This window comes from Anguilla rostrata, chromosome 2, assembly GCF_018555375.3.
Source record: "Anguilla rostrata isolate EN2019 chromosome 2, ASM1855537v3, whole genome shotgun sequence".
Taxonomy (NCBI): Eukaryota; Metazoa; Chordata; class Actinopteri; order Anguilliformes; family Anguillidae; genus Anguilla; species Anguilla rostrata.
The window spans coordinates 9,504,210-9,531,058 of record NC_057934.1 but is presented as its reverse complement, the minus strand read 5'-3'; the positions used below and the strand labels follow the sequence as shown (position 1 = coordinate 9,531,058).

Sequence of the window (26,849 nt, the reverse complement as noted above, 5' to 3'; positions counted from 1 at the left end):
AATTAACGCCCCCTGTTGCTTTTAATTAATCTGAAAGTATTTAATGGGCTTCAACACCTTCTGAACTTCAAGTCACGCAAGGGGACGCCAATTCAGCCCTTCATAGGAGTGTAATGTGTTTGAATCAAAATATATACTGACAAGATCTGATTCAAGTTAAGATTTATCCCACAAAAGTTTTTTCAGTATCCCTGCACATACATGCCATGCACTGTCTCTTTACACTAAAAGAATTTGGGGTTAAATGAATGCTGTCTCTGCTCCTAAATGAATTCAGCCAGCTCTCCTGGTGTAACCTGGCAACCAGCTCTGGACTGTGAGCTAGTAGATTTGCAGAAGTTTAACAGTCATACACTCTGGCCTGGAGACAGAACTTATGTCACAAAGACCAGAGCAACAGGACAGTCTGGGAACCAGAGCCGGAGTTTACGCAACTCACAGATACGACACAAATGAAGCCTTAGCTAGTCATGTCAAAAACCAAGCCAATGATCTACCTACCAACTCACATTCCCAAAAATTATCTGATGCAAGTTCAAATTTATCAGAGTGAAAATATAAATACCATCTGCCTACGCCTCAATGAATCTGACCTCTGTACAAATAAAAAAACGTTTTTTAAGAACAGAAATACACCGAGCTTTGGACTGTACGGACCTAATTATAATTTTTCTTTTTTATTCAAACATTTAGTGAAGACCTTGGTAGCTATTGTTTTACCCAAATCACTGCTGAGAGCTTTTCTAAGACCGTCAAATGTGCATTTGACTTTCAAAACCATTTATTTAATACATTTTCTTATCGTATATTTACACATACGGTATGATGAAAAATAAACTGAAAATAGAAGAGAATGTGAAGTGAAAAATATCATAATTCTGGTTGTGTCCCGCCTCTTAATTTTGCCTCTGTATCTGTGACATGATTGGTTAAATACTCTTGATTGATAATGTTATGCCCAATGATGCCTGGTAAATGTTAATAGTATTTGCATAATGGGCGGGCGTTACGCTGCTCGCAGAAAGTGCCACGACTCCACAGCGGCGATTCCAAGCCATCGAAACGGGACACCGGGGAGAAATCCTCAGCGCCGGAGAAAAGAAATAAACGAATTTTACCTTTCGCATTTTGAAGGTGACTTAAGACTACTTCAGACAACTGTTAAGGTAAGGTTAGTCAGCTAGCAAGGCAAGATCTGAGTTTTTCTTTTTCTCCAGCTTGCTAGTAAATCAAATTTGCGACTTTGGAGAAATAGAGGATGGATGAATGGCAGATGGTTTGAAACAATATTAAAATGTGTTTTAATTGTTGGTTTAAATTTTTTAAACAATGCTGTCTGTAACGTTCGTTTATGAATTATTTTTGTCAGAGGAAAGAGCTTGCCAACTAACGTTTTCTAACTGTGGAGGTAGCTAAGTAAAACTCTAAATAGGGGTGCTGGGGTTAGCTAGGAGCTAGCTGGCTGGCTAACACACGGAGTTAAATCCGCTAGCATTCCCGTTAGCCATTGGCTTTCTGGCGGTGTATCCCACCTATCCAGGTTAACTATTTAACCAGCTAGTGGGTTTTTTGCATGTTGATAAGATGTTGTAGACTAGAAATAAAATGTAGAGCTCATCTCATATTCGTAGTTGCAAACGGGATAACTACACATTTCCTCAATTGGCTTGGTAACCAAAAGGCTAGCCAACCAGCTGGGAATTCTTATGTGCAGTTGTTATTTTTATTTGCAATATAACGTTCTGATAAGCGGTTTCAACGTGTGTGATTAATTTGGCTCATGCGATTTGGTCTTAGGTTAGAAAACGAACAGTAAGTTTGAATAAGTTAGCACTCTAACGTGACTCAAACGCCTTTCTAACGTTATAAACGAGCATAAAGTGGATGCAATATATTATCCAAACCAACAGTCTACAAGAGCTCTGTTTTATATTTAGCGTGTGCTCCTTATACAATCATTGCTTATGTTTGTTTTAAACGTGGGGGCGACTGTGTTGCAGTCGGGACGAATAGGAATTTTGAAAAACATTAACATTACCTGCTTCTACAGGTACACTATTACAATATTATTTTTTTCAGTTGGGTAACGTGTGGTTTTGTAGACATTAAACACGGCGCAGCCGCTTTAATGGGCAGATGTGACGGTGCAGCCGGAGTTGTTACGTGTCCCTATTCCAGTTCGCCTTCCTTTCTGCTGGGAAAATTATGCTTTCTTGGCAACTTTGTTTCAGTGAACGACTTTGAAACCGTTTCCAACCCTTTTGTTTTGGCTGACGTTTCCTTTGGTTTAACGCCATCCTGGGTTGCCGTAGTTGAAGTTATACGAGCCTATTTTTGGCCACATTGTAAAGACTTTTGGACACTGACCAGTCTCAAGGAATGTCTGAAGTATAAAATGCGTTCTATTTGAATCGTTCATGCTGTTATAGGTTGCTTGTATATCATGTGCGACGAAGTCTCAGAAGCTTTTTAGTGCCTAGCCTATTTAATTTACGAATTGAGTTTGATTATGTTTCAAGCCCGGGGTCATACCCCGTAGACCGTCTGATTTCCGTCCCTTTATTCTCCAGATAAAAAGCTATTTAAATCCTGCTAACTCCTCAGAATAGCCTCCCCCACGACACAATGTAATATCCCAGGGATTTGAACTACATTATGGCTTTCCCCAGTTGTGATCGATGTAAATACTTCCTTTACAATTTGAATTACACCGGTAATATAGTTGTGCCTTATCAGGAATCGTGACGTGGGTGTTCTGAGGGTCACAATGTTGTATAACCTAATTGCAGTACAAGGTGTTAATTATGCAGATGTTAGTTTTCCTTCCCTTTTTGGAGTTTTTAACGGATGTCCAAGTGCATGGCTCATTAATATTAATACTTCTATTGAGGGAAACCACCTTGGTACTGCTTTGATTACTTTCCTTGTTTTCTTTTTGATTAGACAGTCATTATTTATGCTGATTCTATATTAGCTGTCTCGGTCTCAAGACTCGTGGTCAGGAATCATTCATTTGGTACAGGAAGGTTAATTAACATACAGTATGAAGTACCCTTTTGTCTACTTAAATTTCAACCTGAAACCAAAACTCAAATGGGTTGATATTGGTTGCATGTGGTTAGACTGTAGCTGAGGTGTTAAAAAGAAATTTGGTTAAGTGTAGTTCAAAGTCCTGCGATAGTTGTGCATGCATTGCCTCAACATCTGCGTGAAATCGCACGCCCATATAAATGCAGTAGTAATTGCAGGTGAAATGCAGGTAATTTTTCATGCTGCTAATTTGTTGTGCGGCGTCAAAAGGAAGGGAGGTGTTTGAATACAAGGGAGAGAAGGATCATGTGGCCTTGGGAAGTGGTCGTCTTTCAGTGTGGCAGGAGAGGAGCCTCACCTGTCGGCACTTTCCCCTCACCTGCGGCCCCTCAGGTTGTGTGTCCGTTCCGGAGAGCGGGGGCCCGCTCCCTGAGGAATTCGGCTGGAATGTCCAGGAGGCGGAGCCTGGAAGTGTGACGTGTGTGACTGCCTGTGTCTCGCAGAGAGAAGGAGGGCTGAAGGATGTGTGGAGTTATGGCTGAATGTGCCCAGTGCAGGTGTGTGGAGTTTTGGCTGAAAGTGGGGGTGCAGATGTGTGGAGTTTTGGCTTTGCCACACTGACGGTGTATTCACTCCTTGAGCCATTCAGGTTTCCATCAGGACTGGCTCAGAGAATGTAGCTCAGGGCCAGTAGCTGGGTGGTCTCCACATAGAAAGCAAATGTTCACAGAGAGGTGCCTTGTGAACATAACTTCTCTGATTCTGACGGGTTACGAGTGAAATGTGGAGCTAGTGAATATGTGTGAATATTAGGGGTGTAATGGTGTGTACCGTGCAGGATTTTTGGTTTGGCATGGGCTGCAAACCTAGCAATTACAGTCTTGCTTTAACGCACTTGCAGAAAAACGCAAATCATTTTGTGTGGAACTTAAGTTTAAAACCGAATGACAGTGTGTGTCTTATTTTGTTGTGCAAGAAATTATCGCCTGTTAGCCACTGTTTGCATTTTCTCAATAAAAGAAAAGCAATTTTCTGTTTCACATTTAAGCTAGTTTTTTTCTGCTGTGGCAAAAATGTACTAAACCGTGAAGTGAAAACATAGGTACGTACCGAACAACGATTTTTGTGAACCGTTAAACCCCACGTGAATGCAGGTGAAAATGTGTGAATACATGTGCTGTCAGTGAGTCGCTCGTGTTTTTCCGTCTCAGTTTCCTGGAGTTTCCTGGTTTGTCTGTGTAGCCATGAAAGATGGATGGCTCTTCCTGTTTCCTGTTGTCCTGAAGGTTTTGTTTTCGTCCGCAGGCGCTGAGGAGGCAGACATGGACCTCTACGACCCCCAGACCCTCGGCTTTGTGGTGTTTGGCGGCTTCATGGTGATCTCAGCCATCAGCATCGCCCTGGTGTCCACCTTCTCCATGAAGGAGACGTCGTACGAGGAGGCGCTGGCCAAGCAGAGGCGGGAGCTGGGCAGGACGCTGCCCGTGCCCTCGCGCTCCGAGAAGAAGAAGGAGAAGAAGCAGCTGGAGAAGAAGAGCCGAGCCAAGAAGAAGGAGGGGGACAAACCCAACGGGAAACTGCCGGTCTCTCCAGAGCCCTCCGGTGAGGCCGGGGAGCCCGTGAGCGAGGGGGAGAGCGAGCCCGTCCCGGACCCCGCCCCCGTTGCTGACCCCGAGCCCACCCCCGAACCTGAATCCACCCCCGAACCTGAATCCACCCCTGAACCTGAACCCTCCCCTGAGCCCATCCCAGCCCCCTCCGCCGGCACCGCCCCCCAGCCTGAGCCTGAGCCCCCCGTCGTTGCCGTGGCCACGACCCCCGTCGCCGTCAAAGCTCCGCCTGCTGCCCCCTCTCCCAAAGACAGGAAGAAGAAGGATAAGAAAGTGGCCAAGGTGGAGCCTGCCCCCACCCAGGCTATCCCCGCCAAACCCACCCCCACCCAGGACGTTTCCGCGAAATCCGCCCCCGTGCTGGAGGCCGTGACCAAGGAGGTGCCCGTCATGGCCGTGCCACCCGTGGGGGCACTGCAGAGCCCGCCCCCTGCCACGCCCACTCCTGCCCCCACTCCCGCTCCTGCCAGGGCCGAGGAGCCAAAGGCCGAGGCACCATCGAAGAAGAAGGCAGCCTCCAAGAAGAAGGCGGAGCCAGGTCAGTGTGTCAGGGAACACCTCTGCAAACCCTGGAGTACAGTCTTTCTTCCTCCCTCCCTCCATCTCTCTCAATTCATCCTCACTCTCTTCCTCAATCTCCATTCATCCCTCCCTTCCTCCGTCCATTTGTTCATTCAATTTATTCACACATTCATTCATCCTCCCGTCCTGTCTCCCTTCCTACTTTCACTGAGCTGATGTAGGTACTGATTAAGAGGGTGAGTTCTCTGTCGTAGTACTTTCACTGGCAGTACAGAGCAGAGCATGAATCATATTAATTTATGCTGTCAGAGCCACATGGGTACTAATGGACAGGAAGTGGATGGGCGGCTCAAATGTTGGAAGACGCTGGCATGAATCTTCACTTTAAGAGCAATGAGGTCATAGATAAAATGCAGCTCATCTTGTTTTGAGAAGTGGTGGTTATTAGAGTTGACAAGCCAAAGCAGATTTGCTTTCCTCTGTCTTGCCTGTCTTAGAGGTGGCTGGCTGGTGCTCACCCTGTAGCTTAGCAAGGCCAGTGTGGCCTTGTGTACCAGAGAAGAGGCTGATAAAGCAGCTCCGGATGTGGATCCCGTGTCATTGCTTTGGTGAATGCACGCTTCTACTGCGGACGGCTCGAGTAACTGGATGACTTGACGCTCGGCCATCTTAAACTGATGGATCTCCCGGGTTTGGCTCTTAATGAGACCGTTGGTGCAGCATGCTGCTGACTGAAGTGGCCATTAAGCCTTTAATATATGGAAGGTGGAAGAGCTGTTCTGTCCGAATCATTAGGCTACATTCAAATTATAGACTTTTTTTTTTTTGCCTGCGTGTGACACATCTGAATTTTCCTGTGTGAACTCAAAAATTCAATCTTTTCATATCAGATTTGGGCCACTTCCTTATGTGGTCCTATATGAGATGCACATTCAAACTGTGGCCATGCCACCGGTATGGGAACTGTCAGTTTGGAATTCATGTGGGCTTTTACACTTCACTGCACAGGTGCTGATCAATATTTTCATCCTTCTGTTGGCCTTCCGCCGCCTTCTCGCCCTCATCCTCAACAGCTGATGAAGCATCATTCGACCTCCATAGCAAATAATCTTGGGCCATGTCCAAAACAGCTTACTTTACCTACTATTGAGTATACAAGTTGTATGCAACCTTTATGCAACTTGTATGTTCAATAGTAGACCAGTAAGTTGTTTTTGACAAGGCCTCGATCAACGCTTGCAGCGCTATTTCGTTTGTTTCCATGATGGACCGTCTCATAAATATTACATTTTTGCTGTTGTTAATTCGCGCAAGCGGGTTCTTTGAGGGAGAGGTCTGTTCACACTTCGGAAATCGGTCACTGACAAACATGAATGTGAACAGTCAATAAAAAAGGATTGGAACCCTGTTCCAGAAAGCCCTGCACTGTGTGGAACCCTGTTCCAGAAAGCCCTGCACTGTGTGGAACCCTGTTCCAGAAAGCCCTGCACTGTGTGGAACCCTGTTCACAGTCTGGCTTTCTGGAGCCTTGTAGAGTGACAGGGAGATGCTGATGTTAATGGTATCGCCTCAGGAAAACCCTGAAGAATGTAATTCATTGTTAACCTGTCATAAGGTACAAAAGAGCCATTTATAGCACTGAGCCAGTCAAGTCAGGTGGTTATGAGTTTTTGGTAATAGACTAGAAGCTTTCCATGGATACCGGTTTAAAGGGCATGAACGCTTAATTATTTAGGACTTGGATCGACGTATTTCTTAGCGTGTGTTACAGTCGCTCTCTCGTATGCTTAAATCATACTGCACCTGCACATTTTCACCTGTCCCATAACCAAAGGAGATGGCTGTCCACAGGGTTTGGTTCATGGTTCATATAGAAACTATGGCACTGTGCAAGTCAACGTGGCTTTGACTGTTGTAAGTCAGTATAGTCTTTTAATGGAAGTAAGCTGACATGCCATCTCTCAACCACTGCACTCTACACTTTATAGTCCCATACTTTTGCTGCTGTAATGGAGCAAGATTGCAGTTTCCTCTTTGCTGAAGATTTGGTTCGCCAGCACATAGAGATCACCTGGGACCCATCAGACACACTGGCCTATGGCCCACACAGAAAAGGGAACCTCTGTTTCAAACGCTGAGCTGTTGCTCATACGGACAAGACCATGGCCTGCTGTCATCATACATAACCCCAAAGAGCTCATAAGACTAGACAGGTAAAGAAAGGTAAATGTACAAATTATTGATATTTGCGATTATTGGAGTATAAGGCAGCTCGGACGTGTGGGCGTGTCTGCATTGAAAGTGCGGTGGCATTGCTGAAATGCTGGGCTTGGTGCCAGCGCAGTGAGCTGAGAGGGCTTTTCACAGCAGGAAATGCCATACGAATGGTTGGGTGGTGATTGATGTCCTCCTGCTAACTGGGGCAATTAATGACATCATCATCATCCTCATCGTGAAAGTGGACAGGGAAGCTGGAGCGGGGTTTCTGTGCGCTTTTAGCACTGAGCTTTTTCTGCCCTGGTAATTGGAAATTTGGCATTTAAAAGAAAAAAGGAACGGTTGTGTTTTTGGGGCATTAGAATGGTTTTGGTTCTTGCTCCTTCCTGAGGCTGCCCCTGTTTTACTACAACATTAAGCACAATTTATGTGGCTACTGAGTGGAATAACCTATATAACCAGAGCAGAACGGCCCTGTCTAGTGGGCCATTTTTCTCTCCCCCTCTCTCTCTCTCTCTTTCTACCCCCTCCTCTCTCTTTTTCTTTTCCCTGGTTTCCTGGCGATGTTGATTGAAAGACACGGTACACTATGTTCGCTTCCCTCATTTCTTCCCCGTAACGCTGTGGATCGTAGACGCTGCATTTTCTCACTGCCGAGATGAGGATGTGACATCACGCTCTTTTCACAGCTCATTTCCTCTGAATTCCTGCGGTCTCCCTGGCGCTTTCTTCCACGCTCGGGGGCATTTATTGCCCCACTGTGGGCCAGTTCTTTCCCCCGCCTCCGGGTCACCCGAGCCTCACCACCCTGGCGTGATTGAAGGCCACGGTGACACACCCGTGAAACCGCTGTGGGCGCCTCAAGGCCTGTTTTGTCAGACATTCTTCTTTCAGCGTACTTTAGACTTCATACTGAATGACAAATGCAGATTTTGCACATACTGAATGGATACCAGATACTCCAAATTGGAGCTTTGAATGGGAGAAGGCCATCTCCCAGTCTCATAGGAAATCCCAAAACAGAAACTGGGACACATGCTTGGGCCTTCAGCTCAGTGCACACTTCCCCACTCTAGACCATCAGCTCAGTGCACACTCCCCCACTCTGGGCTCTCAGAGCAGTGCACACTTCCCCACTCTAGACCATCAGAGAAGTGCACACTCCCCCACTCTGGGCCCTCAGAAGTGCACACTCTCTGACTGAGCCCTCAGACGTGCTAGCCCCTTCAAAACAAGGGGCTTGCTCTCATTGACTTATTTAGTCTACAGACAAAGGCGTTTCAGTGGCTGAACAATAGGGGTGTCTGTGTCCAACACGGTAGCCTTGCTCAGTGCCACCCTGCCCCATCGCCCAGCTGGGTGGAGGGGGGGGACAGAGCTGAAGTGGGGGCCAGAATCGCATGTGAAACTGGGCTTTACTGGTCCTCTGAGATACCACTACATCCTGCTGAAAGGAGGCCAGCAATGGCTCCAGGCGTTTTTAAATCATCAGCTGATTCTGGACCGCAGTGTTTAGACTCACTGAATGAGTTCATATTACAGTGACTCTGCGTAGCCGCTATTATGTAAATTGGAAACAAAAACAAATTGCCGCCTTGTGTGATTTCCATGAGTTCCTGTGCTCTCGTGGAGCTTGCCTTTCTTGGACTGTACAGGGGATTTCCCCCCCCCCCCCCCCACAGAAATAGAAGGCTCTGTCTGTCTCTGCCCATTTCCTCTGAGCACAAATTTGCAGGGCTGTGTGTGTTTTACACTCTGTGTGGCCTGTTGTTTATAGAGTAGGATTAGAATGGCCCTTGGAAGAGTGCATGCACTGCGGCTGTAGTTCCTCTGTACACGGGTTCAAATGAGGGGGACTCGTGGCGCAGAACGTTGTGTGAACCCTGCAGTGGTCTGTTTGTCCTGCACCACTCTGGACAGCAGGTAGAGGGCGCCGTGTTTCCTCACAGCGGCGCAATTGGGCTCCGGGCCACCGGCCACTGCTGGTGATGGTAACCGTGGGCGACACTGGCAGCAGCAGGGTGCGTGGGAGAGAGCGGGCCGGTGTCTGGAGAGGTCAGCTGCTTTGCCGTCGGGCGGTTGGCTGACCTGCGAATGAACCGTGTGGGCGGAGCCGTCTAAGGCCCCACCCTCGCGGTTACCGGCCAGGCTCTCTCTCCTCAGTCTGTCCGTCCGTCTGTCTGCCTCTCTCTGTTACGAAAGGAACGGGGAAAGAAAGGGGGTCACGTGGTCTGTGTCGCCGTGTTCTCGATTGTCCCCCGGCCATTGACGAGCCTTCGACGCCTACGTTCGCCAGCTTGTGTAAGGAGGTTCCCGGAATGTTCCGGAGGGATCTGCCGCAGACAGATCGACACACATTGACCTTATTTTCACGCCGCACGCACCAGCTCTAGTTTTCTCAAGCGAGGTTTCATTTCTCCGGGCCAGATTGAATTAACGAGGCGAGGAGGTAACGAGACGGATCTTTCCGGAGCTGCAGGAAGTGGTAATGGAGCACCTGCGGACTCTGGTGTGTGACTGACGGGCGTGTCTGCTTTTCCCCCAGCAGCCCCGGCTGCCCCGGCGGACCCGGCCGACGCCCCGATCTGCCTGCCCTACAAGACTCTACTGAGCACGCTCAGTAGCATGGTGTTCAGTGAAGGCGAGGCCCAGCGGCTCATCGAGATCCTGTCCGACAAGGCCGGCATTGTGCAGGACACCTGGCAGCGGGTAGGGCACTGTACCACACTGCTGTACCACACTGCTCTATACCACACTGCTGTACCACACTGCTCTATACCACACTGTAGTACCACACTGCTCTATACCATACTGCTGTACCACACTGCTCTATACCACACTGCTGTACCACACTGCTCTATACCACACTGTAGTACCACACTGCTCTATACCATACTGCTGTACCACACTGCTCTATACCACACTGCTGTTCCACACTGCTCTATACCACACTGCTGCTCCACACTGCTGTTACCACACTGCTATATCACACTGTAGTACCACACTGCTCTATACCACACTGCTATATCACACTGTAGTACCACACTGCTCTATACCACACTGTAGTACCACACTGCAGTACCACCCTGCACTATACCACCCTGCTGTACCACACTGTAATACCACAGTGCTGTTCCACACTGCTGTACTGCACTACTGTACCACACTGCACTGTGCCACACCCCTTCAGTATCCCTTTCTTCCTTCCCTCCCTCTGTTTCACATAAGTAGCATTAACAGCCTCAGTTCGCCCATCTGTCAAAGACATTGACTGAACTGTTTAAAAGCACAAGGCCTGTTAAAAAGCACTTGGACTGTTTAAAAGCACAAGGTCTGTTTAAAAGCACAAGGTCTGTTAAAAAGCACTTGGGCTGTTTAAAAGCACAAGGTCTGTTTAAAAGCACAAGGTCTGTTAAAAAGCACTTGGGCTGTTTAAAAGCACAAGGTCTGTTAAAAAGCACTTGGGCTGTTTAAAAGCACAAGGTCTGTTAAAAAGCACTTGGGCTGTTTAAAAGCACTTGGGCTGTTTAAAAGCACAAGGCCTGTTAAAAAGCACTTGGACTGTTTAAAAGCGGAAGGTCTGTTTAAAAACACAAGGTCTGTTTAAAAGCATAAGGTCTGTTTAAAAGCACAAGGTCTGTTTAAAAGCATAAGGTCTGTTTAAAAACACAAGGTCTGTTTAAAAGCATAAGGTCTGTTTAAAAACACAAGGTCTGTTTAAAAGCATAAGGTCTGTTTAAAAACACAAGGTCTGTTTAAAAGCGAAAGGTCTGTTTAAAAACACAAGGTCTGTTTAAAAACACAAGGTCTGTGTAAAAGCATAAGGGCCATTGTGCACTGATGGAGAGCACACATTCTGCCCTTCTGAGCGCAGCCCTAATTGGGTAGACTCATGGTAATTAATCTTCATTTGCTTGTGGACCTGCAGATGGCATTTTGGCATGCAAATGGCATGCATGCGGTGTAAAAATGCTTCATCATTTATTTAACGATGGAGAATTAGAGGCACGGGGCTCGCAATGCTCTGGAATAGCGTGAGCTCACGTCTGAGGGACGAGACGGAATTCTCCTCCTGTTCACGTCCCGCTTTCCTGTCGCCCTGTTAATTAGATCCACCTGCTTTTGAATCTCAAAAACACCCCCGAGCTATTAGTCCCAGTGAGCTCCCCTATGGGGGCCTGTGGGAGCTGTAGCACGGGACAGATGAGCAGGGAGATGCACGCCAGGGACATCAGACCAGCCTTTATTGCATGAATGAGCATCTAAACCAGACACAGCGCCCCCTCCAGGTCTGGAGTTAAACCTGCAGTCACTGCGGCCCTCCAGGACTGGAGTTAAACCTGCAGACACTAACTGAACTGGCTCTCCCTCACTGTTCTCTCACTCTGTCCCTCTCTCAGGCAATGCAGAAGGGGGACCCCATGGCCGTGATCAAGAAGCAGCTGGAGGAGAAGGAGAAGCAGTTGGCCGCTGAGCAGGAAGATGCTGCAGCCGCCAAAAACCGGCAGAGGGAGCTCACGAAGGTATGGCACGGCAAGGGGGCTTAGGGGGGAGGGTTTGGGAACCGTGTTGCTCTTCATTTACGTTGGATTTTTTATTTCTGGCTTGTGTCCTTGTACCTGTTGGGACAGTCTTGTTCTATGACATGCCTCAGCACAGTCAAATCTCCTGTAGTACAGAAACGGAGCGGATGGAGGGAACTCAGGAGCTGAGTATCTGGTGAGGCAGTAGAATACACGGTCGTGCCTACAGTGATGTAATTACCCACAACCCCCCTCTTTGCGTGCAGGAGCTGAGCGCGGAGAAGTCGAAGCTGGCGGTGGTGGAGACGCGTCTGAGCTCGCAGCTGAGCGCTCGGGAGCAGGAGATGATGGCGCTGCAGGCGCGCATGCAGGCCAGCTACCAGGATCATGTGACCGAGACCCAGCAGCTCAACGCCAAGGTCAGAGGCCACGCCCGCATGCGCACAGTCTGACCAATCAAGTCTTCCATCAGGCCCCGCTTTATCCCATAAGCTTCATAGTTTCTCCCTGTGAGAAGAACTGTTTGATCACAAGCGGAGCGTCAGGTCTTTATATCTCTGGGATGGGCTGCGCAAGTCATCCGTGTAACATTGTGTCCGACGTCTAATTCACCATTTGGCCTGTTCTGTGCCCTGGGAGACTTCAATGGACTTGGCCCGGGGGGCGGGGGGTAATTTGAGGTGTGTGTGTGTGTGTTCGTTGTTTGTTTTTTTTTTTGTTTTTTTTTTGCTCCTTTGTGGAAAAGGAGGCCGGTTGTGGTGCAGAATTACCGGACCGGAAAGGTGACGCTCATCGCACGTTTGAACTCTGATCGTACAGTGAATTTATCGGAGATTGAGGACTATAAGGAAGTGTGGGTGTAATTCTGCCCCCCCCCTCCCCCTCGCCCCCACAGATCCAGAGCCTGCAGGAGCAGCTGGAGAAGGGGCCCAACGCTCAGCTGGCCCGCCTGCAGCAGGAGAACACCATCCTGCGGGACGCCCTGAACCAGGCCACCAGCCAGACCGAGAGCAAGTGAGCAACCCCCCCCACCTAACTCCTCACCACTGTACAGCCAATACCCTCCGATAACTGCACTCAAACCCCTACCTGCACCCAAACCCCACCCCCTCACCCCTGTACCCAAATACCCCCTCGCAACCTGCACACAAACATCACCTCTGTATCTCAATATCATCCCCAGCCTGTCCCCCCACCCCCACCTCACTCCTCACCTCTCACCCCTGTACCCCAGTACCCTCCTCAACCGGTACACAAACCCACCCCCTCACCCATGTACCCCAATATCATCCCCAGCCTGACCCCCCACCCCCAGCACCCAGATAACAGCTGTTATTACCAGCATGCTGTGCTTTAAAGCTTTAACAGCGCAGTAAAGCTGTGCTGAGCCTGCGCTCCTGTGTCCCCGCAGGCAGAACGCAGAGCTGGCCAAGCTGCGGCAGGACTGCGCCAGGCTCAGTAAGGACCTGGGCGAGTCGGGCCGGGCGCTGCAGACTCAGGAACAGCAGAGGAAGAGCCTGGAGAAGCAGCTGGCCCAGCTCCAGGTGAGCCACACCGCCGTACCTGTGCCGGAAGGTTCCGGATGACTCTCCTCCCGGCCCTGAGTGCACTCTAACACCCCGGGCTGGATTGAACCGTGACACCAGACAGAGTTTTTATGGAGAAAAACCTCTGATTTTACTGCGTAAAGCTTGCTCAGTGTGGAAAATAAAGGAAGTTTAGAATTTTAATCAATTTGATACAAAGGTTTCCATAGCAATATGTTGTGACGTTGGTTAAAAGGATTCCATCATATCTTTAAACGTGTCTTCTAAAGATGTGACATTTAGGATCCCAGAGAATTCAACAGATATTCTAAAACAACATTTTCCTCAAAACAACTTTCTAGAACGGCCTCTCTGGGTGATCTGCCTTGTCCTTCAGGGAGTTGATTGTAACTCTCCAATGTAAGCGATAAGTTGACCCGTTTGGTCATTGTTTAACTGCCTTGCCCTGGAATGTGGCGTTATCCAAGGCTGTTACCTAACACAGGGCGTCTCCAGACCCTGCGTTCTCCACCCAGTCTTCCTGTTCCGCCTGTGAACCTCTTCTCAGCCCAATTCTGTCAGCTTTCCACACATCTCTCTACAGATGCCCTTTAGATTAAAAACAAAAACATTTTTCTCTGTCAAGTTTCTGCTGTTTTCCAAGAAAGTGTTGTGACTGGACTGTCACCTCAGAAAGTACTTTTTGCCTGGGTCGGGCATTGCTGTGCAGGGAGGCAGTCTCTGACCTGATTGGCCGAATGTGGTGCTGGCATGTTCCTTTGGCACAGCTCTGCATATTCGCTGCCATCTAGTGGCAGACAGGAGCTATTGACATGAGTGCCATGAGAAACGGCCAAGTGTGTGTGTAACTTGCCAGTCTTGTTTGAACCAATCAGAAGGCTTTGCACTCAGCTGATTTGCTCTAATTCACAAGTTGTCCCTGGTCCATATTTTATATCAACTCTGGACTGTGCTTCCCCACGTGTAGTATTGGTCAAGTTTGGTTTGGGCCTAAACAATATTTCCCTGGTAATAGTTTGATAGTCAATATTTCCTCACTGCTGGTTCGGGTGTGAGCTGGATTTAGTTGTTCGGTTCTGAAGCGTGTTGGTCCTGGTTTGATTGTGGGTTGGTCCTGAGTTGGTTCTGAAGCATGTCGTCCCGCCCCAGGCCAGCTCGGCGGACAGTGAGCGGGGCCTGCAGGAGAGGCTGGAGGAGGTGAGTGAGGAGCTGAGGAAGAGCCAGAGCCACAGCAGCAGCCTGCAGACACAGCTGGAGAACTGCGCTCTCGCAGGTCAGTATACACACACACACATGCGCGCGCGCGCACACACACACACGCAGAGTTACAGCGGCATCCTGCAGACCCAGCTCTCTCACGGGGCAGTACACAAACTCAGCAGGTTTTTGCGGAGGTGCAAGGTGTGACCGCAGTGGCTCTGTCCCGCAGAGCTGCAGTCGCGTGTGGAGAAGGCGGAGTCCGAACTGACGGACAGGCGTGGCCAGGTGGAGGCGCTGCAGGCCCAGCTGGGACAGGTGGTGCAGGAGAAGACCATGCTCCAGGAGCAGGTCTCCTCCATACAGGTCCTGCTGGAGGCGGGACAGAGCATGGGGGTGGAGCAGGAGGAGGAGCATCGAGCACAGGTGGGTGGGGCTAGGCAAAGATGGCAGAGCATCTGGCAAGATGGGAATGTCAGCTTGGAGGTGAATGGAGAATGCTATTTGGAAGCTGTAGTCAGATTTTAGTCCATTGGAGAATTTTCTGTGTGTGTGTTGCAACTGGATGTATTTATGCAAATGTTCCAGATGCCTTTGTGAGAATGCGTGTAGAAACTCTGACCTGTGTCTTTAGTGCTGAAAGTCTTGGAAAAAAGTGTTGAAAGATTGGAAAAAAGTGTGTATTGACCATAAATCAACACATCTTGGGAAAGCATTGAACGTGATCAGGTGAATTGCTTCAGGACATAACCGTTCAGTTGTGCTGAAATAGTTTCTGATTTCTACTCAACAGGTATTTCATAAGGGGTGTGTGATCTTTTGGTATATGTTATTTTTCCCTGGTATGATGTCATTTATTACATCATGTTTAGGATGTCACTGTGCTTTTTCTGTCCAGTGATGACAGATCTCACCATTTCCACGGTTACATATTTTGCTCATTCACACTTTACAGGTGGCGAAAGCTGCAGAGGAGGCGGAGCACCTGCAGTCCAGGTGTGTTTAACAGCGTGTTCAGTTTGACCGCTTCCTAGCATTTACTTTTTTCATGAACTTTCCTTGTCTGTAGACATGTATATGTATCTGAAAGTTTGCCACACATTTTAGGCTCATGGAAAAAGAGAACCGGGTGACATCACTGGAGGAGGAGCTTAAACAGCTGAAGGAAGAGATGGAACTGGTGAAGAGCACAAACGCTGTGAGTTTCTCTCCCTGTGGAAGTTGCATAGTTATAACATACAACATAGACATATAACATTATGAAATACCTCCGTCTGATCTAATGCATAACAACTAGGGTCCTTGTCAGGTAGTGCGCGGTGTACCATAGAGTGATGCGTAGTGTGAGCTGCACATCAGTCTTAAGATTTTGTTGGTCATGTAGTCTGATACCAGGCACCAAAAACAGGTCTTTGAACCTAATTTATACATTTATCCTTACTGTCATTGCATAAGTGATTTGGGTTTAAAATCCCAGGTTTCACTGGACTGCAGAGGAAGGAAGAGCTGTTGGGTAAATACCACAGTGCTGGTGTACCTTTATTTCTGACTTCATGTAAAATTCTTTTTTTCAGAAAACAGACACCATAGAGGTGGATTCACTGCAGAACGGGTGGGTGAAGACTGCTTCTGCTTCTCTTAAATCAGATAACTTTTTTTTGGGGGGGGGGGGAGATCAAACTTGTAATTATTGGGGCCTGGAAATAATGTGTTTGTTTTCACTTTATATTTAATTAAGTAAAACAGCCAAAGTAAACTAGGCTAATTAAAAATAGATTGGTTTATGTTATTTTAAAGTAAATTGACCCAGTTTGATGGTTAAGTGTGTTTAGGCTTGGAGTAAAACGTGCCTTTTATGTGTCTGTGTGCAGTAATGTGTTATGTTTTTTTCAGCTTGTCAGAGAGCAAGGTGGCATTGCAGGAAGAACTGAACCAGCTGAAGGAAGAGATGGAACTGGTGAAGAAGTCAAACTCTGTAAGTGTGCCATGTTTAAGCGCAGTTTGCTATGTATGATATCATACCTGAGCTGCCCATTAGCTGACATTACATTTACATTATTTGGCAGACATGTTTGACACCTAAAATATATTTTTTGTCACTCAACTTTAACACCTGAAATCAAGTTCCAGTCGCTGAACTATAACACCTGAAATCAAGTTCCCATCACTCAACTATAACAGCTGAAATACATTTCTCATCACTCAGCTTTGAATATTTGGCCCCATGCTGCCGTTTTCTTGATTGGAGGTGTTTAAATTCAGGATGGGTTGTAGAACAGGTGCAGCTTTCCTGCTGTACTCTGACTTTAATTCTGTTCTTAAACTAATCATGTAAACTCATATTTCAGCTGCCGGATGTCACAGCAGAGACTGAGCAGCTACAGAAAAGGTATGTGCTCCATTGATTATGTCTTTAAATGGGTTGCTTTAGTTGTTTTTTTTTCACGAAATGCAATATGTGTGGATTGATCTTTCAGCCTTTTGGAAAAGGAGCAGCAGGTGTTGTCACTGGAAGAGGAGCTTACTCAAATTAAGGAAGAGATGAGTCGGGTAAAGGACACGGCTGTAAGTGCATCTTTTAAACGACCTGTGTGATTATTGTGCGCTGCATAAAGTTAACCATGTGATCTTTACTTTCAATCCAGAATTCCATCATTTAGCAAATCTGTATTTAACTGGCTGGATTTTTTTTTAATGACCTGTCCTTGCCTGTCTTAGGTGTTCTGTTGTTGTTGATCGGGGTGCTGAAAAGTTTTGTTAAATTTTGCCTTTATTGGTTTCTTTGATGCCTCTCCTGGTGGATTACTGCAAATGCATTTGAGCAGCCTGACCTGAGTGTGGAAAATGAGGACCTGCAGAACAGGTAAACGGAACCTTCCTGATGTTTCATTACTAAACTCACTTTGATGAGTCTGTTGTTTAAAATCTGAAGCTCCCGTGAGTCAGTCTTGTTTAGTCTGAAGTTCTGATGAGTCAGGTTATAGTCTGAAGCTCTAACCCGTCCGTTGTGTTTAAAGTCTAAAGGAGAAGGACGGTCAGCTGTTATCACTGGGAGAGGAGCTCACACAGCTGAAGGAACAGATGGAGCAACTGAAGAACACAAACACTGTAAGCTTTACATATTTAATGACGTACAAATGAAACATAAATTGGCTGTTAAGATTTTCTGAACATTTTTAATAATTAAACATTTCCTCTAATTTTTGCTTTTGCATTTTTTAGTGTTTATGTATTTTATGACACAAAATGACCATTTTTAAATCAAATGCTGGACACCTAGAAACTAGCTCAACTCAGTGGGCCAGTTCAGTGTTTCTTCTTTAAGTTGTATCCATAGTTCTTTACTCAGAGATTTAATTTGTATTTTAGCAGGCTGACCTCAGGGCAGAGCAGAGCAGAACAGAGACTGAACACCTGCAGTGCAGGTAAGAGGCCGCCATTAAGCTGTTACATCTTACATGCACACACAGACACGAGCAGACACACACACGCACCCAGACATGCGCACGCACACACACACATGCACCCAGATTTGCATACTTGCGCGCACACACAGACACACACTGTGACTCTTACTATCTAAGCGGCCTGTTTCTGCTCTGTTTCAGTCTCCTGGATAAAGAGAGCCAGATGACCTCACTGGAGGCGGAGCTTGCGCAGCTCAGGGAGGAGATGGAGCTGGTGAAGAATGGCACCGCTGTGAGACTTTCCCCTCAGTGCTCCATTAAGAATGCATGTGTAACACGCACGCGCTGATCCTTTTTCCTAAAACGCCGTTCTCTTCTGATCCTGTTTCAGCAGCCTGCCGATGCGGCAGAGACTGAGCAACTCCAGAACAGGTAAAAGGCCTGGCTCTTTCTCCTTCACGCTTAAATCTATTCCTTTTTAAAGGTTCTGGTGTGAAACGAAGGCTTCCTGTTTTTAGCCTCAGGGAGAAGGACCTTCAGGTGACGTCTCTGGATGAGGAACTTCAGCAGCTGAAAAAAGAGCTGGAGCAAGTGAAGAACAAGAGTAACGTGAGTTTTTTTACATTTATTTATTTATTCATTTATTTATGTATGTATTCTTTTTGAAAACTTTCAAATGATGCTTCAGTGCCTTAATTGTTGTATTCTGAGGTTTTTACATTTTTTAAAATTTTAAATTGGTTTTTATATGAATGTAGAGAGAGATTGCCAATGGGCATTTAATATGTGTATGGACTATACTGACTGAGTGGTGCATAATTGGTTGTATCCTGGATCAACACTATTGCTCTAGATGCTTTGTGAATGTACACCTGATCTGGGATCACTTTTGACTTTGTGCTGATAGTGGATAAGTTTAGGATATTAACCCTTTGAGGTGTAAGATCACGAACATGTGATTAGAGTGCGCTTAACATAACTTAACTAATGTTGATGTAACAGTCACTACTGGTAACAGAAAGCAACGGAGTTCTTAAACACTGACTTAAAATTTTGAGGAAAAAAAAACAGCATTCTAAAAAAACCTGCTCTTCCAGAGGTTTAACTGTGAAAGCTGATCCCAGATAGGGACTCTGAGGCTCACTCTGTATATCCTCTGTCCAATCAGGAGCTCCGTGAGAAGAACTGGGCCGCCATGGAGGCGGTGAACGCGGCGGAGAGACTGAGCGAGGAACGGTTGAGCTCGGCTCAGAGCGCACAGGTCTGGCAACCCAGAATCCTCAAACACTTTTCTCTCTACAGTACTCTCTCTCTCTTTCTGTCTCTCTCTCTTAATTATCCTTTTTCAACTGCTTTGTCTAGCACATTATTCAGGGATCTGATTTTTTTTATTTGTCAGGAAATACTGATTTTCAGATCTTAAATCTCCTGAACTGAGGCCAAGGTTAGTCATAGGTATGACTGTTTTTTTCTGATTAATCAGGGAAATTCTCTTCCCTGATTTTCCAGGGATGTGCATTCTGAAAGTGTTGGCGTTTCTGTTGCTCTGTGGGATTTGGGGTGTGGTAAAGTCCCAGAATGCCGTGCGGCCCTTGTGAGGTGGCTCATGCTGAATGTGTGTCTCCAGGACGCTGTGCAGCTCCAGCTGGCTTCATTCCAGGCTGAGACCAGGATAGCCTTACAGAGCCTCTTCCCACAGGTCTCCATGGAGACCGGGCAGGTAAGCCAACACATTAACCTATCCCAGAATCCTTCACTGTGCAGTCAGTGCCTGTGCTCAGCTGCTAGCATGGTAAAACATAATAAAAATATTTGTGGTTAAAGTAAGCCAGCCATAAATTTGATTGGTGGTTCAGCTGTTTGGCTCTCATTCTCTGCAGGGTGATTGGCTGCAGGAATTCACTCTGAAAGCACAGGAGGTCGCCAGTGAGCAGAGCGATATGTCCGCGCAGGCAGCGGTAAGCGCTCACCGATCCGGGCGGGTGGATGTGCATGTCTGCGTTTATTTATGCCTTTCAGCAGATTACTGGCCATTTCATCAGTATTCAGAACAGAATTGTTCCTTGATATGATGGTAGGTTTTGCTGAATTGCTGGATTTCTAGAAAATCTTCCTGGGTCTGCAGAATGTTTCGTTCCCCTTTCTTTCAAATGTGACCAGCACATATGCAGACTCTGCCCCAGGGTGCAGTAGAGACGGGTATTTTTTGCCTGTTTCAGGTCCTGCAGGAGAAGCTGAGGGAGATGGAGGAGGCGCAGGGTGTGTTACAGACTGAGTGCGACCAGTACAGGACCGTCCTGGGGGAGACCGTACGTGCACAAACAGCTTTACAAACACACACCTATACAAACACACACACCACCTTTACAAACACACACCTATACAAACACACACACCACCTATACAAACACACACACCACCTTTACAAACACACACCTATACAAACACACACACCACCTATACAAACACACACACACCTTTACAAACACACACACCACCTATACAAACACACACACCACCTTTACAAACACACACCTATACAAACACACACACCACCTATACAAACACACACACCACCTTTACAAACACACACACCACCTATACAAACACACACACCACCTTTACAAACACACACCTATACAAACACACACACCACCTTTACAAACACACACCTATACAAACACACACCTATACAAACACACACACCACCTTTACAAACACACACACCACCTATACAAACACACACACCACCTATACAAACACACACACCACCTATACAAACACACACACCACCTTTACAAACACACACCTATACAAACACACCTATACAAAATCAGCTTTACAAACACACACCTATACAAACACATTCACTACCTTTACAAACACACACCTATAGTGAGTTATTACAGTACTGACTGGTAATTGTGCCAGCTCCCTGGATCTTACAACAGTTGGTTTGTCCCCTACTACTCCCCAGGCTTTGTCAATAGTTGGTATCTCCCTGACTCTAACAGTAAATGGTAGCTCCCTGGCTATAACAGCAGTTGGTATCTCCCTGGATTTTTGAGGAAATGGTATCCCCCTGACTCTAACTGTAGTTGGTATCTCCCTGCAGGAAGGCATGCTGAAGGAGCTGCAGAAGGGTGTGGAGGAGGAGGAGGAGGTTTGGAGGACCAAACTCGCTGAGTCCGAGGAGCAGCTCAAAGCGGTAACCATGACAGCAAGCCTTTCCCATGACCCCAGGCAGAGGGCGGGGTACTTGATCACTGATCTGACTGTGGTTCTTCTGCAGGCTCAGCAGCAGATAAAGCTTCTAGAACAGACTTTAAAAGCAACCAATGAGGAGAGCCAGAGCGCCGAGCAGGTAAAGACTGACTGCATGCATGCATGAATGCACACACACACACACACACACACACGCGCGCGCCTGTTCACTCATATATACACTCTCTCTCTCTCTCTCTCTCCTCCCAGCTGAAGGAGCAGGTCATGCTTCTGGAGGCACAGCTGGAGAAACAGCTGGAGTCAGCAGTCAACAACCAGAGTTACGCAGAAGAGGTGACACAGGTAAACCTGCTCACCTGTACGCACCTTTTATACCTTTGCATACCTTTACACACCTGCAGTCAGCAGCCAGAATTACACAGAGGTGACACAGGTAAACCTGCTCACCTGTACGCACCTTTTACACCTTTGCATACCTTTACACACCTGCAGACAGCAGCCAGAATTACACAGAGGTGACACAGGTAAACCTGCTCACCTGTACGCACCTTTTATACCTTTGCATACCTTTACACACCTGCAGACAGCAGCCAGAATTACACAGAGGTGACACGGGTAAACCTACAGAACTTAACCTGTACATGTACAACTTTACACACCTGTACAATGCAGGTATCTGGTATCAACACAAAATATATATATACAAGGAAACATTTAGGATTTTGTTCAACTGAGTTGGACTCCAGGTCGGAGGGCAGCATACCAAGGACTGATCCGTTTCGGGATTTCAATCCAACTTCTGCTCTTAATTGTGTAATTCTTTACATTTTTGATGAAGCTACAGCTGCAGACTGCACATGTATCCTTGATAAAATAAATAAAAATACATTTTACTGTCTGATATCAGAGTGAGCAGCAGCAGGTTTTTTCTGCGGTTTTGTGTGATAAAGCCAATTTGCAGAATTAATTGTTGGAACAAAAAACAGGTTAGACTGTCCTTGGAATTGAGTTGTGCAGCAGCAGTGGAGGGTGTCCTCCTGGATTGTGCTACAAAGCTGATTGTAATGAAACTGTGCCGTTCTGAATATCTGACCTGCTGGTACCTGTCTGTCCCTGCAGCTGAAGGTCCTATTGGCTGAAACTCAGGACCAGCTCATAGCAGCGCAGTCCGAGGCTCAAAAACAGAGGGAGGAGCTGGCCATGGTGAGTACCCAATCATAATCTGTGGGTCCAGTCCTGGAGGGCTGAAGTGTTTGCAGGTTTAACTCCAGTCCTGGAGGGGCGCTGTGTCTGCAGATGTTCATGGTTTCCTTCAGTCTCACAGCCTTGATAGTTATGGGCCAGGAGTTTCCTAATCTCACAGTGTGAGCTGTGTGCTTTAGGGCGTGAAGCTGCATGGAGTCTGATCTTGGAGGCACATGTTGATCTCTGAGTCATGGTTGGCTCCTCCCACTTCATGTACCCAATCCAGTCAACCAGTTTATGTTCCAGAAAGATCTGTGAATGTTCACAGAACAGCATGAAGTGCCACCCTGTACTACAGCCATCAGAGAACATTTTTAATCTCTCGTGCTGTCAGAATGTGTTGAAAGTTTTGTGTTTCCATCGGAGAATTCTTATTGGTGGTTGGAGCAAAATGCACTGGCCCATGCTCCACCTCCTCACCAAATGGCCCACCCCCTAGCTGAATGGGGGCACTGTGTTCCGGGCCACCAAGGGGGCGGAGCTTGGATTTAGCGGCAGCTTCCTGTTGCAGGTGAGGCAGCATCTGTTTGAGATGAGGGAGCGCGCTCAGAGAGAAGACGACTCCCACCCGCAAAACGGACAGCCCGAGACGCAACCCAGCCAGGTCAGGGTGCGAGCCCCCGGGGGCACCCTGCAAAGCCTGCTGGGGAGAGCTGGACCTCCAGAGCATCACCTTTCGCTAGAGCAGGGGTCTTCAGGCAGTGCTGTGCAGACAAAACATTGCAGTTAAATGGGCAACAATACACAAAACACAGTCAAGATTTCAAATGAAATTGTAAACTATGATTAGAATGGAGGCACAGGTTTCTGTGCTGGTGACAGAGGTCAGTGACCTGTATCACATATGAAATACCTACTGGCAAGTACACACTTAAATGCACATATTTAAAATACTACCTGTGCCACTCTTTTGGCAATCCAAAGAGGCACTTGACTCCACCCCTTTGTGGGGATGTGGATAAAACGCACCCTGCTGTATTGCACTTCCTGTTGACCCCTGCACTCCTGCCGTCCAGAGCTTCCCACAGGCAGCAGCTGATGGTTTTGCGCTAACTCCTGTGTGCGTGCGTGCGTATTGTGTGCAGGCTTGTGTGTCTTCCAGTCACTGCTGTTAACCCTCGGATGCCTGCTGCTGTGATTGTCTAACACACTCGCCCAGCTGGGGCATGCCTTACAGTGGCTCTAACTCCCTGTGTGAAGGCTTTATTCAGGCTGTGTGCTGCCCCGTGTGGCCTGGAGTGGAATAACAAGCAGGGCGTCTGGGGGGCTGTGCATATTCTCCCACCTCATTAATACGCGCTCCTACCCTGGCGTCGGGACGCCACGGCAACCCATGGCTGCGTGTCAAGCTTGGCTCTGCTCTTGTCTTCGTGCTGCTGCAACCGTCGTGACGCCCGCGTGTTCCCCTGCGCAGGTGCAGCTGCAGATGGAGCAGACGCAGGGGGATCTGCAGAGCGAGCAGGTGCTCAGGCGGCAGGTGTTCGAGGAGTTTGAGCAGGTGAGGAGCAGCAGGTTGACTCCACGTCCTGCACATTACTGTCATATGGCTGGGATAGTTAAGGGGAACTCAACCGAAAATCATTTAGCATGCTGTCTGCCTCAAGAATGATTTACCTGTAACATTTCTAAAAAATCATGTTTAATGCCTAGAACTGTGCTCCACCCCAAACAAAGTCCCACGTTCAATTAACACCATAATTATATCATCTGGGGATTGTAAGCATACTTCATTTAGAGAAAATTTTGCCCAATTTCTCATTCAGTGTACTCAACAAGCATACTCCAAGTAAGCTGTTTTGGACACAGCCCTGGTGTCTATGACCACTGTACTGCTACTGTATTTCCTTCAGGCCTTAAGTGTTTCTATCTCCCTGGTTCCCTCAGGCCCAGAAGTCTGTGAATGACCTGCAGATGCAGCTGGATCTGCTGAAGGCTGCACCTCCTGGTGGTACAGAACTCAAGGTACTCACAGATCAGCCTACAACACGTTAGATTTACACTGCACAGAAAGACAATTACATTTTCAAACATTCATTTTTGACAATTCAGAAAAAAATGTTTTTCCCCTATTCAACGTTGGAATATTGGATGCATGTCTGACAGCCTCCACTTTCATGCAGCTATGGTGATGTTGCATTCGGAAGCTGTTGTAGTGCAATGTGGGACTTGTAGTTCTCTGCTTGTTGTAGGAGAGGTTGGAGAAAGAGAAGAAGCTGACGAAGGACCTGGGCCAGGCTGCTACCAAACTGCAGCAGCTGCTGAAGGCCACACAGGAGCAGCTCGCCAAGGAGCAGGGCACCGTCAGAGCTCTACAGGAGCAGCTGCTTGCCAAGGTGGCTCCTCCCCCACATGAACTCCTCCCCCACCTCAGCTGCTCACAGATCAACCAGAAAAGAGCCCCACTCTACCCTCCTACTCCAGCTCTCTCTCTGTCTTTCTCGCTCTCTCTCTCACTGTCCCTCGCTCCCTCTCTCCATCGCTCTTCCCCTCTCTGCTCTCTTTCTCTCCCTGTTAGTGTGATGTTCTGGTAATATTTCCGCAGCATTACTGACTGTTGTCAGCGTCACTGTGTTTGTTGGAGAGTAGTGAGGTTGACCATCTCTTCTCATCATTTACGTCAGTATGTACATAAACTCAGAGAACATGTTGCTCTGTGAAGTTTCAGGTCCCATAGTAAATTCTACCCCTGCTGTATGTAAATGTCGGAGTAGGTCAGTGTGCCTTTGTGTAAATGTTGAAGTAGCTAACAGTGCATTCTGTCTGTTCCAGGCTAATGTGGAGGACCTGAAGGAGGGAACATCCGTCTGAAACTGAAGAACCGTCACAAGAAACATGCCAAAATGCCTTATGATTAAAGTTATGCATTCTTTTCTGTCCTATCTGTTGTACTGTAGTTTACGATGAAACCTTTTTGAAAAACGAAACCAAACGAGAACAGTTAAGAACATTTCACTGAAAAGGAGGAAAACATACAGCTACGTACAGAACCTTTTTTATGTTTATTATTATTGTTATTGTTGTTGGAACGTACATTCCATCGGTGAGGTTCTGGCCGTGTCAGAAACCCCACTCTGCCTTATATTGACAGAATTCACCAAGGTGCAGTGTTAACGAGAAAGGGAATCCACGTGTGCGTTAAACGCGCGTCGACTAGTGCAATTACGTTTTTTTTTTTTTTTTAAATGCGTCGTCCGACGGAAGGTCGAAACGGGAAGGAACAGTTCATGGTACACGAACGGAACGCGTGTGAAGCCGTCTACGTCCTGGAGCCGACTGCCAACCAAAAGTGTGAATTTGATAAAGAATAAACTACAATGTAGCTTATCTGTGACTCCTTTGACTTTGATTTTTTTTTTTTTTGCTGCTACATGCAAATACATTTGTGCTCTTTTATATCGTTGCACTCAGCTGATCTGTTCTGAGAATTCAACCCTAAACCCTATTTCAAGCCCTAGGAGTGATAATAAATATTTAATTTTTCAATTAAAGACGAAAAACTAGAAATATGAACTATTCAATGAAACAAATACAAGGAAATGTTTTAATTTATTATTAACAATAAAATTTCATAAGTCTGTAGTCTTGCGGGAAAAACTTTTTAAAAATTTTGGATCGTTCAAAATGAATGGCTAATACTTGAACTGACCATCTCTCAAGCTGTCAATCATAAAGCCTCTCCCATTTACTCAACCCTGTTTTCCCAAGCCCAATTACAACACTAAACCCTATTTCCAGACCTATGAATATGAATGAAAAACAATTTGCATATTAATTCAATAAGAAATTTGTTTGAAACATTTTATAGAAAAAATATGAAAAAACACTTTGCACCCAAAATGTGAAAAAATGGGATAATCTGATATCACTAATACTTTCTCTAGCTTCTGAACATTATTACATTATATTCATTCAACTCTGATACAGTTTTCCTAGACATAATTTCAACTTTTTGAGCCCTGGGTGTCATTTTTATGTCATTGTCCTATTGGATAAAAACCACTTAATCAGGAATTCAACAGCAATAAGAACATGTGTGATGGCATTATAAAAATGTATATCACCAAAAGTATATGAAAATACATAGAGCTATATAGTCTTGCATCCAAGAAATAAAACATTTAGATTCAGAATTTACTTTTCTGTCTGCCTGAATCAAGAAATGACTTTTTATTTATTTTTAAATTTAATCAAATTTGTTTTTATTAATTTGCTATTAAAGGTCAAGGTTATAGTCTCATGTATTTTTTTGTTTTCCACTGAAACATTTTTCATCATAAATTTCTTGAAAGACATTTCAGTTCATTTTCATGATTTTTAAGTTAACCA

The 26,849-nt window shown here is 46.6% G+C and overlaps 1 protein-coding gene across 5 annotated transcripts; it reads left to right on the top strand.

The window, feature by feature from the left end:
* The first annotated feature begins 1,007 nt into the window (after positions 1 to 1,007).
* rrbp1b (ribosome binding protein 1b) lies at positions 1,008 to 25,847 on the top strand. 5 transcript variants are annotated; one of them, XM_064318489.1, is made up of 34 exons: positions 1,008 to 1,166; positions 4,336 to 5,178; positions 9,928 to 10,088; positions 11,780 to 11,902; positions 12,169 to 12,321; positions 12,798 to 12,916; positions 13,314 to 13,446; positions 14,599 to 14,722; positions 14,879 to 15,072; positions 15,602 to 15,642; positions 15,754 to 15,844; positions 16,221 to 16,258; positions 16,540 to 16,621; positions 16,995 to 17,035; positions 17,124 to 17,211; positions 17,472 to 17,509; positions 17,664 to 17,754; positions 18,016 to 18,071; positions 18,255 to 18,345; positions 18,445 to 18,485; positions 18,572 to 18,662; positions 19,222 to 19,314; positions 19,681 to 19,773; positions 19,934 to 20,011; positions 20,273 to 20,362; positions 21,169 to 21,261; positions 21,346 to 21,417; positions 21,528 to 21,620; positions 22,398 to 22,481; positions 23,035 to 23,127; positions 23,938 to 24,021; positions 24,408 to 24,485; positions 24,713 to 24,856; positions 25,293 to 25,847. In XM_064318489.1, exons 2-34 carry the CDS (start codon positions 4,353 to 4,355, stop codon positions 25,329 to 25,331), a joined length of 3,756 nt encoding a protein of 1,251 aa, XP_064174559.1. In that variant the 5' UTR covers positions 1,008 to 1,166; positions 4,336 to 4,352; the 3' UTR covers positions 25,332 to 25,847. The 5 variants fall into 5 exon arrangements, with proteins under 5 accessions (XP_064174559.1, XP_064174570.1, XP_064174561.1 ...); XM_064318500.1 differs by having other exon boundaries at positions 9,925 to 10,088; positions 18,019 to 18,071; XM_064318491.1 differs by having other exon boundaries at positions 9,925 to 10,088; positions 18,448 to 18,485.
* Positions 25,848 to 26,849: the final 1,002 nt, after the last annotated feature.